The sequence below is a fragment of the Penicillium malachiteum genome (assembly GCF_028827825.1).
Source record: "Penicillium malachiteum strain IBT 17515 chromosome Unknown utg000002l:1.0-8849297.0:1.0-8852440.0, whole genome shotgun sequence".
Lineage (NCBI taxonomy): Eukaryota > Fungi > Ascomycota > Eurotiomycetes > Eurotiales > Aspergillaceae > Penicillium > Penicillium malachiteum.
In genome coordinates this window covers 3,716,670-3,729,985 of record NW_026643095.1, presented here as the reverse complement: position 1 = coordinate 3,729,985, position 13,316 = coordinate 3,716,670, and the positions used below count along the sequence as shown (strand labels likewise).

General features: G+C 48.0%; 4 protein-coding genes across 4 annotated transcripts; 2 read left to right on the top strand and 2 right to left on the bottom strand.

Annotated features, from left to right (window-relative positions):
• Nucleotides 1-44: 44 nt before the first annotated feature.
• On the bottom strand, nt 45-2,494 carry N7483_004441 (SLM1 family PH domain-containing protein; the record flags this gene model as incomplete). The annotated part of the gene is made up of 2 exons (XM_057087878.1): nt 45-1,855; nt 1,930-2,494. Coding segments are annotated over 2 exons (2,376 nt in total), but the record flags the coding sequence as incomplete, so codon positions are not given.
• Nucleotides 2,495-4,247: 1,753 nt separating this feature from the next.
• N7483_004440 (Tim17/Tim22/Tim23/Pmp24 family protein) lies at nt 4,248-5,050 on the bottom strand (the record flags this gene model as incomplete). The annotated part of the gene is made up of 4 exons (XM_057087877.1): nt 4,248-4,342; nt 4,421-4,615; nt 4,686-4,805; nt 4,867-5,050. The coding sequence occupies 4 exons, from the start codon at nt 5,048-5,050 to the stop codon at nt 4,248-4,250; spliced, it is 594 nt and encodes a 197-aa protein (XP_056947706.1).
• A 1,105-nt stretch (nt 5,051-6,155) lies between these two features.
• Nucleotides 6,156-10,548, top strand: N7483_004439 (ubiquitin-specific protease UBP2; the record flags this gene model as incomplete). Its single annotated transcript, XM_057087876.1, has 11 exons — nt 6,156-6,183; nt 6,274-7,028; nt 7,117-7,324; nt 7,381-7,426; nt 7,481-7,941; nt 8,005-8,093; nt 8,171-8,708; nt 8,768-9,287; nt 9,339-9,759; nt 9,818-9,980; nt 10,040-10,548. 11 exons carry the CDS (start codon nt 6,156-6,158, stop codon nt 10,546-10,548), a joined length of 3,738 nt encoding a protein of 1,245 aa, XP_056947705.1.
• Nucleotides 10,549-11,493: 945 nt separating this feature from the next.
• Nucleotides 11,494-13,140, top strand: N7483_004438 (3-oxoacid CoA-transferase; the record flags this gene model as incomplete). Its single annotated transcript, XM_057087875.1, has 2 exons — nt 11,494-11,556; nt 11,647-13,140. The coding sequence occupies 2 exons, from the start codon at nt 11,494-11,496 to the stop codon at nt 13,138-13,140; spliced, it is 1,557 nt and encodes a 518-aa protein (XP_056947704.1).
• Between the last annotated feature and the right edge of the window lie 176 nt (nt 13,141-13,316).

The window sequence follows — 13,316 nt, the reverse complement described above, 5'->3', positions numbered from 1 at the left end:
GAAATGTTCGAACGTAGAGAAAGTAATTGAAATTGTTAAAAGACTCATGCGGCTACATTGGTGTGAGGCCAGTGGCCAGGGATCTTTTCCTCGTATTTTAGCGCACTGTCCTGGCTGACCCGGTTAGGATTCATCAGGTTAGGAACAGAGCTGTTTCTGACGCCAGCACCGCGTGGAATAGGAACAACGAATCCCACACCGGATGAGCCCGGGATTTCATCGACAGAGGTGGCCAGGGTGTTGTTTGTATAATCCGTTTGGTTGGTGTTGGTTGGGGCCGTGGAGACACTCTCACGGCGGGCTACATTCGGGGGTGCGGAGCTTTCTCGGCGGGGGTCTGTAACAGCAATCACCCCGGGTACCGCCGTAATTGAGGCAGCACCATCGGATCGGATCTCTCGATCATCGACTATGTTCTGTGTAGGTTGTTGACTCTCCTGATTGTTGTAGTGCGAGTAACTGTCCATCGTGTTCCCATCAGCATACACTGCTGCCCCATTTACATCGATGCCTCCGGAACTGGCTCTGCTCGAGGGTGAAAGAGGTTCTTGCAGGTGTCGATCGATCTGAACATCACTGGAGAAAGCACCGCCAGCTTGACGTGTGGCAGACATAGGTCGCTCAGGCTCCTGATATATGGCAGATTGGGAAGAGAATGGACGCTCGTCGGCCTCATCGTCGTCAAAAATGTCGCTATTTGTAGACATTACGCTCTCGCGCTTATTTCGCTTAACGGAGGCAGATCGGACAAACGCATTACGTGCCTCACCCGTCTTGTTGCTCAAGTTTTCAATATCCTCACGCCACGCCTCCATGGTCTCGTGAGACTCGGCGCGGAAAACCCATGAGTGACCTCGGTGCATGGCACCGGTTTGGCGACCCTTGAGCATGAACTTATGGGAGCTTGAGCCTTCATTTGAATGAGATCCCAGCCTCTGCTCGGGTAGATATAAGGACATAACTGGGGTCTGGAACTCTACCCGATCTGCGGACTTAAACTCGTGCAAATGTGTCGGCGATAAGACATACCACCCAGGAGTATAGCTCTTAAGGTACTTGCTCTTGCGCTCTAGCATGCCGGCGCGGACCTCAGCTGCGGCAGGATGATCCTTTCCGGGGTATGTGATGTTCTCCACGTGTCGCAGAGGGATGTGAGGGTCAACCAGTTCGTCTGTGTGTGCCACAAAGGCATTCCACTCGTGGTCATGAGGCATTGAGATTGGGCCCATGCGAAGCTTCTCCGCAGTATCATAGGCTTCATCAGCCTCTCGCTTCAGGATGCTGGCGTATGCATTGTAGGCCTTTTGAATCTCGCTGACCACAATGGATTCTAGCTCGCGACCCGAGTTTTCCAAGTTCAGATAGGCGTTGTGCAGGTAATTCTCCTCCACTATCTGCTTCTCAACTTGACGATCCACACTTAGGCGCAAAAGGAACGGATCTCCTTTGCCAGATGTCGCAGATGGATCAGTATCCACCAGGCCTAGAGACTCGTGCAGATTCCGAACTGCTTTGCGCGTGGCATCAATCTCCTTGTCGACTGTGTTCTTGAAATCGCCCGATAGATTCTTAATCTCTTTAGTCTTCTTCTGCAAATCGCTGCGAAGCCCCGTCAATTGGCTGATCACTTCCGTCTCCACCTCCACGGCCTTGTTGGCTTCGGCGTATCCTTGTCGGTGGAAATCGCGCAGAATCTCAGTCGCATCGGCAAGACCACCGGACTGTAAGAATGCGGCAGGGATAGTCTGGTTGTTGATAACATTCGAGGCAGAAAGGAAAAGCTTCGATCGAGCCTCGTAGGACTTCTGTACTTCCTTGAAGAAAACAATCAAGTCTTTCAAGATCTTGCGCCAAGCTAGTTGAAGTAGAAAAAAAAATCATGTTAGCATATATTGCTCTATCTCCTCCTCTCATTTCTCACCCACATACCTTGAAAACGGGTTGACAACACCTCAGTTGGGTTCCCATTCGTGGGAATAGGCACCAACAAGGCACTGTTCACATCTTCTGGTCCGTCGAGATACCTTTCGCGATTATCGATTTGACTTAACCTCCCCGCGTCCAAGCTTTTCGAGCTTCGGCTCCTTGACAACTTGCTAATCTTTTTAGATCCCTTTCGGCTCAAGCTTCCCTGGGACGGGGTAATAGAAGTAGCATGCGAGGCCCTGGAGACTGATCGCCGCGGGTCCGCGCCATTGACACCAAGCGCGATCGAGTTAGGCTGACTGAGGCCATCTTCAAGCGCACTATGATTGGAGGTATTGTCGGCGTAGGAGTTCCGGTAGGAAGGATTTTGTAGCGAGCTGTATCTGAGACTTGGGGCGCGGTTCAAATTCGAGTATGGATCCTGCCCGGGCATCTGTGGCGGCGCGGCCATCGCCAAGAATTGAATGTAAAAAAGGTGGGATTGAGGATGATTGAGAGTGTAAAAGGAATGTAAGGGGGTTGATGGGAACAAAGAGAGTGTTCGGAGAGATAAATTCGGAGGAAATGATCTGAGAGTACCCTGTAAATCTTCCACAAAGACAAATGTGAAAGGGGGTTGAAGATCGCGGGAAAACAGTGAATCTTCGAAAGATGGCGTGGGATTTTGGTTACCAGGCGAACGGGCTTAGTACTATACTAGTACGAAGTTCTCCAAGGCTTGAGCTGATTCTGGCCCGAAATAAGTGGGGGAGTTCGAACGGGAACCTTTTGGAGTTTTCCTTTAAATTTAAAGTAGGAACAAGTTTAGATTCGCTTGAAAACTTATTTTAGGAGGGGCCCAATATAATATGAAGCTTGGATTAAGAGATGACGTCTACGAAGTTAAGAGGGGTGCGCGATCGGGTAGGATGACGAGCCACAAAAACCAGTTCATTCCGGGAACCCCGGCATTTTACTATTACAGAGAGAGAGGGGAATTGGAATACTGGAAATATGAATTCAAAGATTAAAACCCTATTTTCATGATGGTTGACGTCGAGGATTTTCGGAAGTCCCGGCCGATATAGTTCCTGAATACTATACAGAAAGTACTAGTACGGAGACCAGAATGACAAGATTCCAAAAACCTTCTACTGATATATTAGGGGGTAAATAGGGGGAGAGAATAGTTATTATACATCAATCAATTCATCTGCACGGGAAGCATATTCCTTCAAGCTAAACTGCAGCTATGGAGAGCGCCCAGAGGTCAATTTGGCTGCCTATCGTGGCTGACGGAGCTAGTGATGCGATCTGTGGCTGAGTTCAAAGTTCAAAAAGGGGGGCGTTCGATAGAACCCCCCCCTGATCGGCTAGTGATGAACATTGCATGACGTCGAAAGAGGGGGAAGGCGACAAAAAAAAAAGGAGATCAATCTCTTGATGGAGACACATGGAGAAGGTCTCCTTGGCAGCATGATAAGGTAGTCCTCCCCGAAGGCTTCCGAGTATACGGAGTACGGAGTATTGAATCGCCATGATCTTTGCGATCTCGCTGTAACCTCATCGTCGTCCTGCCAGAATTGCCGCTTTGAGGAAATCCAGGCGATATCACATCGTGGCCGGGCGTTGTTCCATGGTGGACTGCCATGCGCATCCACAAGGCGATAAACGATACCTCGTGGAGACTAACTCCATCGGGCCAGAGAAATGCTGGTTGGCAGAGAAGCGCGATCATAGCCCATGGTTATCCACCGTCAAGAGGACCTGCATTCAGTGGGTTGCGTCAGGTAGAAATCCCCCAGCCATGGAATTCAGCCGGAATCTAGGATCCGAGGCCCTATGGTGGGATTTTTGATATCACTCGATTCATATTCAAATATTCCTCGATATCAGGTTGAGTATAGACTGATTCATATATCATAGCCTGGGGGGGGGGGGGGTTGGGGAGGGTTTGATATACCCGCACCATCATTGGCTCCTCCCCAGCATCCCCTCCGCATCCTGTACCGCAACCTCCACGGCTATCATTGACAGAATTGAATCCACATTGCAGCCCATAATTTCAATTAGTCTAAAATGGCGGAATATGCTATGAAGTAAGGCTACTAATCGATTTTCTTATGGATATCTGATATTTGACGAGACTCGGAAAGCTATTGTTGACCAGGATGGTCCAACCTATCTACGTCACAGACATTATTGAGACTATCGACACAAGGAAACTGAATGAGATTGACGTGCCCGGCATGCTAGAGAGGCAACCATGATAAAGGGGGGGTAATTTACACAACGCAACGGAGGAAACAATGGCAGAATCAAGGAAAGGAAAGAAACGGTTTTTATGAAGCAGGAACCTTGCCTGTGGGGACCTCAATTCCGTATGTCTCCTTGATGCGCTCAGCCCGGCGCTCCTCGTAGTTAGCACCGTAGATGCCTGTGAAATCATTTAATCATTAGTATCATCGATCTCATATAATTCAATTATCGTCATATCGATATTGGGGGTTCGTACCGCGTCCCTCGCCGAGCTCGGCGAATGTCTGCTCAGCCGGAGTCTGGAAGTTCTTGCGGATCTTCTGGCGACGCTCAAACTCGTCTTCAGATCGATCCTTCTGGTATCCAAACAGGGATCCACCAGTGTACTCGAAAGCGACCATGGCGGTGGAGAGGGCAACGCCGTAGCCGAGAACAGCGGGGAAGGAGCGGGCTAAAACATATGTGAGTATACCGGGATTGTCGGATTCATAAGAATTGAAACATATGGGTTCATTACTGACCTCGGAAACCCAGAAGAGAACCGGAGAAGAATGCACCCAATGCGGTGTTGTAGGTGTCCTCGGTTTCACGCAAGTTCGCGGAGGCAGTTCGCACAAATTCATAAGTACCACCCATTGCGGCTAGAATGATAGTCTGATTAGCATTGATCACCGTATTTTGCATGAATATGGGAGCTCTTACCAAAGATACCGATGGTACCCCCGCTGCGCGTCAGAACACCCAGGGCTCCGACGTTGCGGCGGGCCAAGGTGTTCTGGACAGCGGATGCCATGAGACCAACAGTACCTGTCAGTAATGTGGTCTTTGTGGCTGCTGAGATAGCATCCTTGGGGTGGTAGCTGTGGTCCTCCTCGTGGTGCGCCATTGTGTGTGCTGAGAGGGATGGAGCTGCGGGTTGGATGAAGTTCAAGAGGGAAGTTTTGAGATTATGTGATTATGTAATCGATATATACACCTCCGAGGTCAGCCCTTGGAGGACTGCAGACAATGGAGACATAAACATTTGAACATAAAACAAGATATAGTTTCAGCTAAAGCTGCAGGTTGATTCCTGTGAATTAAATGTTAAATTCATTATTAGATAGAATATTGGAGGAGAGAAATAGATAAGACATAGTTCATTTCACCTAAATAGTTAGCCCTTCGTACAAGTTCAAAGGCTAAACTGCTATCAATTATAATAGCACCAATTGCACAATGAAGACCATGGCGATAGCTTTTTCATTTATTAAGAGCAAATCATGGCTTTGGGATCAATTGATATAGACTAATGCGTGAAAAAAGCACATACAAAGACCAGAATAATATGCGGGCATTAACCGAATCTAAATCCAGGGCTAAATATGGGCAGATATTAATACATGTAGGATAATTAGGGCTACGAATACTTTGATACCTAGCTATTCTTTCCATATTGAAAATACCCGATCTCTTCTCCTGATAATATCAAAATTGTATACTTCACGAGTTTGCACCAGCCTCGCTGTTGAATTACCCCATGTATACTCACCGCCTACGCTATTTGAACATGAATGCCTCGCGGGCGGTCAATATCAATTCTGCCGGTCTACTATTCATTTGAGGCGAAGCTATCCAACTGACTTAACGAAACACCTCTCATCCTCCATTCCTTTTCTTTTCCATTTTTGAATCTATTCCTTTTCCCTATTGGAAAAATCCTAGCTGCTTCAACAGTCATTGTTTAAGACTCTTTCCAAGCACCTAGATTCTTTGTTTCAAGCTTCCCGGCCCGCTGGCGCCCAGTGCGGTGGGCTCCCCGCTGTATCTCCGTTAGTGATAATTCCGTCACTTAACCAAACCGCGAAGGACGCTTGCACATTCCGTTCATCGGATCCCTTGGGTTATCTACCCTTGGGGTCTCCCAAATCATCATCAAAAACGACAAAAGTCCATCGAATTTGTTCTAAGCCAAGATTGTGCTGCGGTGTTCCAGCAACACAACCGTCATCATGGCTACGGGTCTCATACAAAAAGCAGGTTAGTAACAGCGCAGCGGAGGCCTACTTTGTGTATCCAAATGTTTGGACTTACCTCCTGATAATATCTAACATTCCTCTCAATATATAGGAAAAACAGCTCCCCGTTTGGCTGAAGATATCCAACTTTACGACTCTGCCTCGCTTGAAAGCACTGGTCGCAACCTGCTCTCTCAAGCCCCTCCAGTGTTTCAGGAACAATACAAAGGTCCCTTGCAGTACATATCAAGCCAAGCATGTCGCCACAATTATGTGATCAAACAAGACCAGACTCATCTGGCCAGCTCAGACAAAGCACGCAAAGAAGCAATGTCCAAGGTGTGCGCCATATGTTCCAAATGCTGTAGCCATCTACAGGTGGTTGCGAATTATGGAAACAACAGAAATAAATCGATCAATGAAGCACGGGATCATATTCACCATCTGGTGTACAAATCTGGACGGCAAAAGAGATCCGGCACAGGTGAAGAGATCATGGAGACAGGGCAGACAGCCGAGACATTTCACTACCAATGTTCCCACCCGTTATGCTCAACAGCAATCTCTCTACGCATTCTGTCACCAATCATCACTCTCATGTATCATGCTCAGCTGACCAATGTGGAAATCTTGCGTCAGCGAGCAGGAGCTGCATTTGCGGCTCAGCCAGAGCGTCTTGAGGGTGTGCCATTTCCATCGCCCATCACTGTTCTGGAGAACTTACGCCTCTACTTGAACAATGCACTTCATTATCCCGACCGCAGTAAGACTATCACGTCGAACAATAAACGATTCATGGTCTCTTTTGGCGTGGGAGGTGCAGCTTGCCGAGAACTGCTAGAGTTTTTAGGGTTTGAATACCGCAAGGTCAGTTTGCCATTGCCCTCTTTATCTCTTCTGGATGGTTCTTTGAAAACAAAGAAATCAACAAGCATATTAATGATAATGATCTTAGGATGATGATACTTGGGATCCGCCTCGTCCTGTCCCTAAGGCAACAATGCCTTATCAAGATGGTGCAAGACTTTTCTTGGATGATGTTATCCACGAATTGATCTGCTTGATCAATAACAGGCCTCCATCAGAGCGACGGGAAATAAGCCCACCTCCTCTGCCTCCATCAGCAAATGATGATATCTTGCATGCCATGGAGGCATTTGACTGTTTGTACAAATCAGTTTGTTCATTACTAGATCCATTGAGCTAACTTTCAAACCAGATCCCAAAGCAAAACGGGTGCATATGTTCAAAATGGCCTCTTCTTCGTTCGTTCATCTTCCCATTCATACTCAACAAAATCATACTGACTTTTTGTGTAGGTACTATGAAGATCTTGGGGCTGTGGAGGACATGTCTTCCCCATTGATCATAGACTCTTATCATCGTCAAGTAGTGGCAGACCCCGGAAATGCGGCACGCTATTTAGCGTGTCTCAAAGAAATAGGCACTCTTCGAGGGGGTGAGGATGGCGAGATCATCGATCAGGCTGTTCAGCAGGCCTATTCAGAGGGTCGATACACCTATGATGATGTGGCTGAAGCTTACAGATTTTTTGGGCTGAATCATGAGGATCGCGAGGTCTCAGATGAGACCATTATTGGAAAATTCTATGCGCTCATTTCAGCTCCTGGCTCTAACGTCCGCCACCGCCGTGACCCTGCCCCATCACCCTCGACACCACCCCTCAATGAAACTTCGTGGGACGCGGAGATCCGGCGCCATCTCTGGCTTATTGGCGACAACATGGGTAATCAGCGTATTAAGGCGACTTCAGAAGACCGTACGTCAACACTCTCCTATCCCACTGGCAGGAACCTTCACTGGCTTACTGACATCACTGAAGGCGTGGAGAATTTTGCGCAAGCGCTTGCCTTCCTGGGAGTCGATGAGCAGACGCCTGATGACTTCATTGTTACAATGTACACCACAAAGGTATCCATTTCTTCCACATACCTTCGCTTTTTATTCTTTATTTTCTACTCATTGCGATTACTGACACTCTCACAAAGATTAGCGACCAGCCCTGGTCCAAGCCCATAGCCGTCAAAGCTCTTGAGCTCATCGCGCAGACACGCAAATCCGAAGGCTTAGAGTGGTTCATTAAAACGGGTGAACTGGTTTCTGGTGATATGGAAATTGCTGATGCTTATCGCATGCTGCAAATCCCAAACAGAACTGTCGACGAAGACGCTGTTATTGCGGCATTCACGATTTGCATTGATGAAAACCCAGGCCAGGCTGATGTTTATGGACGTGCTCTTGGTGTTATTGCCAGAGAAATGGATAGCACCGTGCTCAAGAGCATGGCGGGGATCAGTACAGGGGCTGATGTCAACGCTTCCAACTGGCCTGTTGGTCTCACGAATATCGGCAACACCTGCTACCTGAACAGCCTTCTTCAGTTTTATTTCACTATTAAGCCATTTAGAGACTTGGTAGGCAACATTGACAAGTATCAAATGGATGTCACAAGTGAGACAAGCTTAGTGGCGAAGAAGGTGGGATCTCGCCTGGTCACAGTGAAAGAAGTCAATCGGTCTTTGCGATGTGAGTCAGATTTCTTGTCTTACACCTGCTTTCATGCAGCACACTAACTGATTTTATAGTTGTTTATGAACTTCGATTACTTTTCGCAAACATGGCTACTTCACCAAACTCTTCAGTCACGCCCAGCCAAGAGCTTGCGCGGTTGACCCTCATCGCTGAAGGCAGTGAAGCCGCTATTAATCAGCGGTCCATCACCAGAGAACATGGCCTTGGCGACATTAATGGTGCTCCTGTCTTGGGTCCACTTGGGGATCCCCAGTCCATTGAGGAAAAGCCCATGACCACTGAGACCAATGTCAACGATGCTAGTAGCGAAGCAACTCTGGTAGCCCAGCCAGAAGGTCCTAATTCAGCCACAGCTATTCAAGCGGTGGCCACCTTACCCGACTCCTCTGCTCAACCTCCACCTGTACCATCTCGTCCAGATTTCGATAATCGAGAATTTTCGCTGGAAAACGTCGATTTTGGCATGCAACAAGACGTCACTGAGGTTATCAACAATGTCCTCTTCCAGACCCAGTGTGCCATTCGACCTCGAGAGATCGCTGCTGATGGTGAACAAATTGACCAGGTCAAAGAGTAAGTTTGGCGATCCTTTACCATTGATATCACTTTTCTGACTTTCTCTAGCTTATTCTACGGACAAACACGATCTTACATCACTACGCCTGAAGGCACACGCTCTAAGGAGGAACGTTGGTCAGATATCAAGGTTAACGTGGCTCTCGGACCTCGAGACATCTACGATGCCATCGACGGGGCTTTTGATCCTCAAAGTATCATTGTTGACAAGCAAGAGGCTGAGCAGCATGGCGCCATTACCCGCCCGCCCCCAGTCCTTCAGATCCAGGTGCAGCGTGTGCAGTTTGATCCGGTAAAGAAAACGTCTTACAAGTCGACAAACCATCTTCAGCTTGCGGAGACAATTTACCTTGACCGTTACATGGATTCTTCGAGACCGGAAATCTTGCAAAAGCGATACGATTGTTGGGAATGGAAGAAGAGAATTGTTGCTCTCCAGACCCGCCGAAACGAGTTGCTCAGCTCAGAGGTAGATCAACTCATCTGAATACAAAATGGACCTCCCTCATGCTGACAACATTATATAGGATTCTAAGATGCCTGACCCGATGAACCTTCTGTCTCGAATGGATGAACTAGCCCACCAGCTTGCTGGGCACCAGCAGAACCACTCGACCCATTTACGTGTCGAGCCAACGTTCTCGCAGGAGATCCAGGAAGTCGCAAACGTGGTGGAAAAGGAAATTCAAGGTAAGAATAACATCTAACACATACAGGTTCCAATTTGAAACATGTCTAACAATGATTAGCTATCGACAATGAAATTCAAACCACAAAGAAGCTCATTTCCGAGCAATTTGCCGACTCCCGCGCACTCCCTTACGAGCTTTATGCAGTCTTTATTCACCGAGGAAGTGTCTCATTTGGTCATTACTGGATCTACATTCATGATTTACAGTCAGGAATCTGGCGAAAGTACAATGACGAGTACGTGACCAAGGTTGAGAACCTGGACGAAATTTTCGGAAGCCCTAACGACACCAATCCACCAACTCCTTATTTCCTTGTCTACATCCACAAAGACAAAAAGGATATCTTGACTGGCCCCCTTGAGCGCGTGATTCTCGAGAACAGTGCTACAAACTACTCAAATGACTCAAATGCTATGAATGACTCAACTGCTATGGAGGGATTAATTTCCCCCAACCCCCTGGAGGGCGCTCATGCAGATTACAAGACTTACTATGAACGCCCTGTGACACCCCTCACTGTCACCCCCCGCTCTGCCCAAGAATTTCGAGACATTCCAATGGAGTAAACAGATGGCTGGAGCAGCCGCCGCGCTCTTGGTAGCCGGCTTTGAGTGAGCTCCAGTATTGATGAAATGATTCTTCCGTTACACACAGCACATCTCACGATTTTCTTTTTTTCATATTGCCCATTTTATTCCCCTTTTGTGTCATGGGTTTGCATTTCCGTTCGTGTTTTCTGCATAAACGGCGATTTTTTCTCATGTACATAATGAAGATACCACGAATGAAGAGTCCAATCCCCTAATTTTAACTTGAGCTGCGCTTACACCTGCATAAATTACTATTACTACCAGTTGGAATACGAACTTACATCTGGGCTTCTACTAGAGAAATGCAAAATTGGATAAGACAAGCGAGGGAAAAATGACAATAAGAGACACCGCTACTTACATCCCAAGACAGAAACTTCTGATCTTCTCATAATACTAAGCCACCTAAATAAGAAACCCTGCCAGTGGTGATGGAAATGATATCTGTACGTCCATATACTCCACAGAGAGCCATGGAACCCATAGATGACTCAGTCAGGCGGCCCGCGGATCGGAATCGGATCGGCTGTCATTTCGGCTGCTTCGATCATGGAGTAACATGTTCTGCGTCTAAAATATTATCTCAAAAATAAAAAAAGGTGAAGGAAGTAGTAGAGAGATATTGCGCAGACCAGGGCTCATATGAGTTGACTTAATTATACTTCTCCCATGTTGATCTCAACACTGTCGGATAAAGCCCAGGAGATGGGGCAAGCCATTCTGCGGGGAAAACGTTAGAACTGGGGAACTTGAATGAGTAAGAGCCGGACCCGTGCGGATTATTGCCGCCCCCGGAACTATATAAGATGTCACCCCTCGGACCTCCCTTCACATTATCTTGAATTTCCCTTCTTAAATTTCCCTTCTCAATAATTCCAGACGAGAGGAATTTATCTCTTTTATTTGCATATCACAATAGCCATGTCTTCTCAAGTGGCTACGTGCTTGCGCTTTGCGCGGCAATTCTCGGCCGATCCAGTCAAGGTAAGTTGCACCCCTTCGAAGGAATTACGTCCAGCACATGACAGCCACTGAGATTTGGGATTCAATTTCTGACTGTCCTCGCCGTCACAGCACCAAAGATTCCTGGCTCGCACATTCTCTAGCACCGTTCGCCGCGGCGCAATCAACAAGGTTATCGCCTCCGCGGAGGAAGCCGTCAAGGACTTGAAGTCAAATTCCACCCTTCTTGCCGGCGGTTTCGGATTATGCGGTGTCCCAGACTCTCTCATCAACGCCGTGCGCGCTAACCCCTCCATCTCCGGTCTCACAGTCGTCAGTAATAATGCCGGTGTCGACGGCTCGGGTCTCGGTCTCCTCCTGCAGTCCAAGCAAATCAAAAAGATGATCGCCAGTTATGTCGGCGAGAACAAGACCTTCGAGCGCATGTATCTCACTGGTGAAATTGAGCTCGAATTGACCCCACAAGGAACTCTCGCAGAGCGGTGTCGTTCTGGTGGCGCAGGAATTCCCGCATTCTACACGCCCGCAGCTGTTGGAACTGTCGTGCAAACAGGTGAATTACCCTTGAAGCATAATGCCGATGGCACAGTTGGGCTATATAGCCAGCCACGGGATGTGAAGGTCTTCGATGGGAAGAGCTATGTCATGGAGGAGGCGATTAAGGGCGACTACGCGTTTGTGAAAGCGTGGAAGGCGGATAAGCTGGGTAACTGCCAGTTCCGATATGCGGCGGCGAATTTCAATGGCGCAATGGGTCGCAATGCCAAAATGACTATTGTTGAGGCAGAACATATCGTTGAGCCCGGCGATATTGATCCCGCTGCTATTCACCTGCCTGGTATCTATGTTAAGCGTGTGATCCAGAGCACAACTGAGAAGAAGATTGAGAAATACACCTTCGCCAAGGAGGAGGGTGCCGATACATCTGCCTTGGGTAGCGGTGATACCGCCAACAAGCGCGAGCGTATTGTTCGTCGTGCGGCCAAGGAGTTCAAGAACGGCATGTATGCTAACTTAGGCATTGGAATGCCTATGTTGGCGCCAAACTTTGTCGACCCCTCCGTGGAGGTTACTTTGCAGTCTGAGAACGGTATCTTGGGCTTGGGTCCTTACCCTAAGAAGGGTGATGAAGATGCTGATCTCATCAATGCTGGCAAGGAGACTGTGACTCTTAACCCTGGTGCTGCGTGCTTCGGTAGCGACGAGTCCTTCGGCATGATCCGCTCTGGTCGCATTGATCTGACCATTCTCGGTGCTATGCAGGTTAGCGCCAAGGGTGATCTCGCCAACTGGATGCTGCCTGGCAAGATCAAGGGTTTTGGCGGTGCCATGGATCTTGTCTCTAACCCATCTGCTACAAAGGTTGTGGTCACCATGGAGCACACTGACAAGAAGGGCAACCCCAAGATTGTCAAGCAGTGCGAGTTCCCCTTGACTGGCCCTGCTTGTGTCAGCCGTATCATCACAGATCTTTGCGTCTTTGACGTGGACTTTACCGACGGGCTGACTCTGATTGAGATTGCCGATGGTGTAACCGTCGAGGAGGTCACGGCTAAGACCGAGGCTCCATTCAAGGTTGCCGATGACCTTAAGCCTATGCTGTAAAAAGTCATATGCACTGTCAATGTTCAATTGGCTATTGTTTTTGGATTTGGTCTTTCTGGCAAAGCATTGCATTTCCAAAGGCATTTGTACATACGCAATCTGACGTTTTCCTGGAGTTAGTCTATACGGTTGAATCCATTCTGTTTATACATTTTTTGTGGTCCATCTTGGGAGAA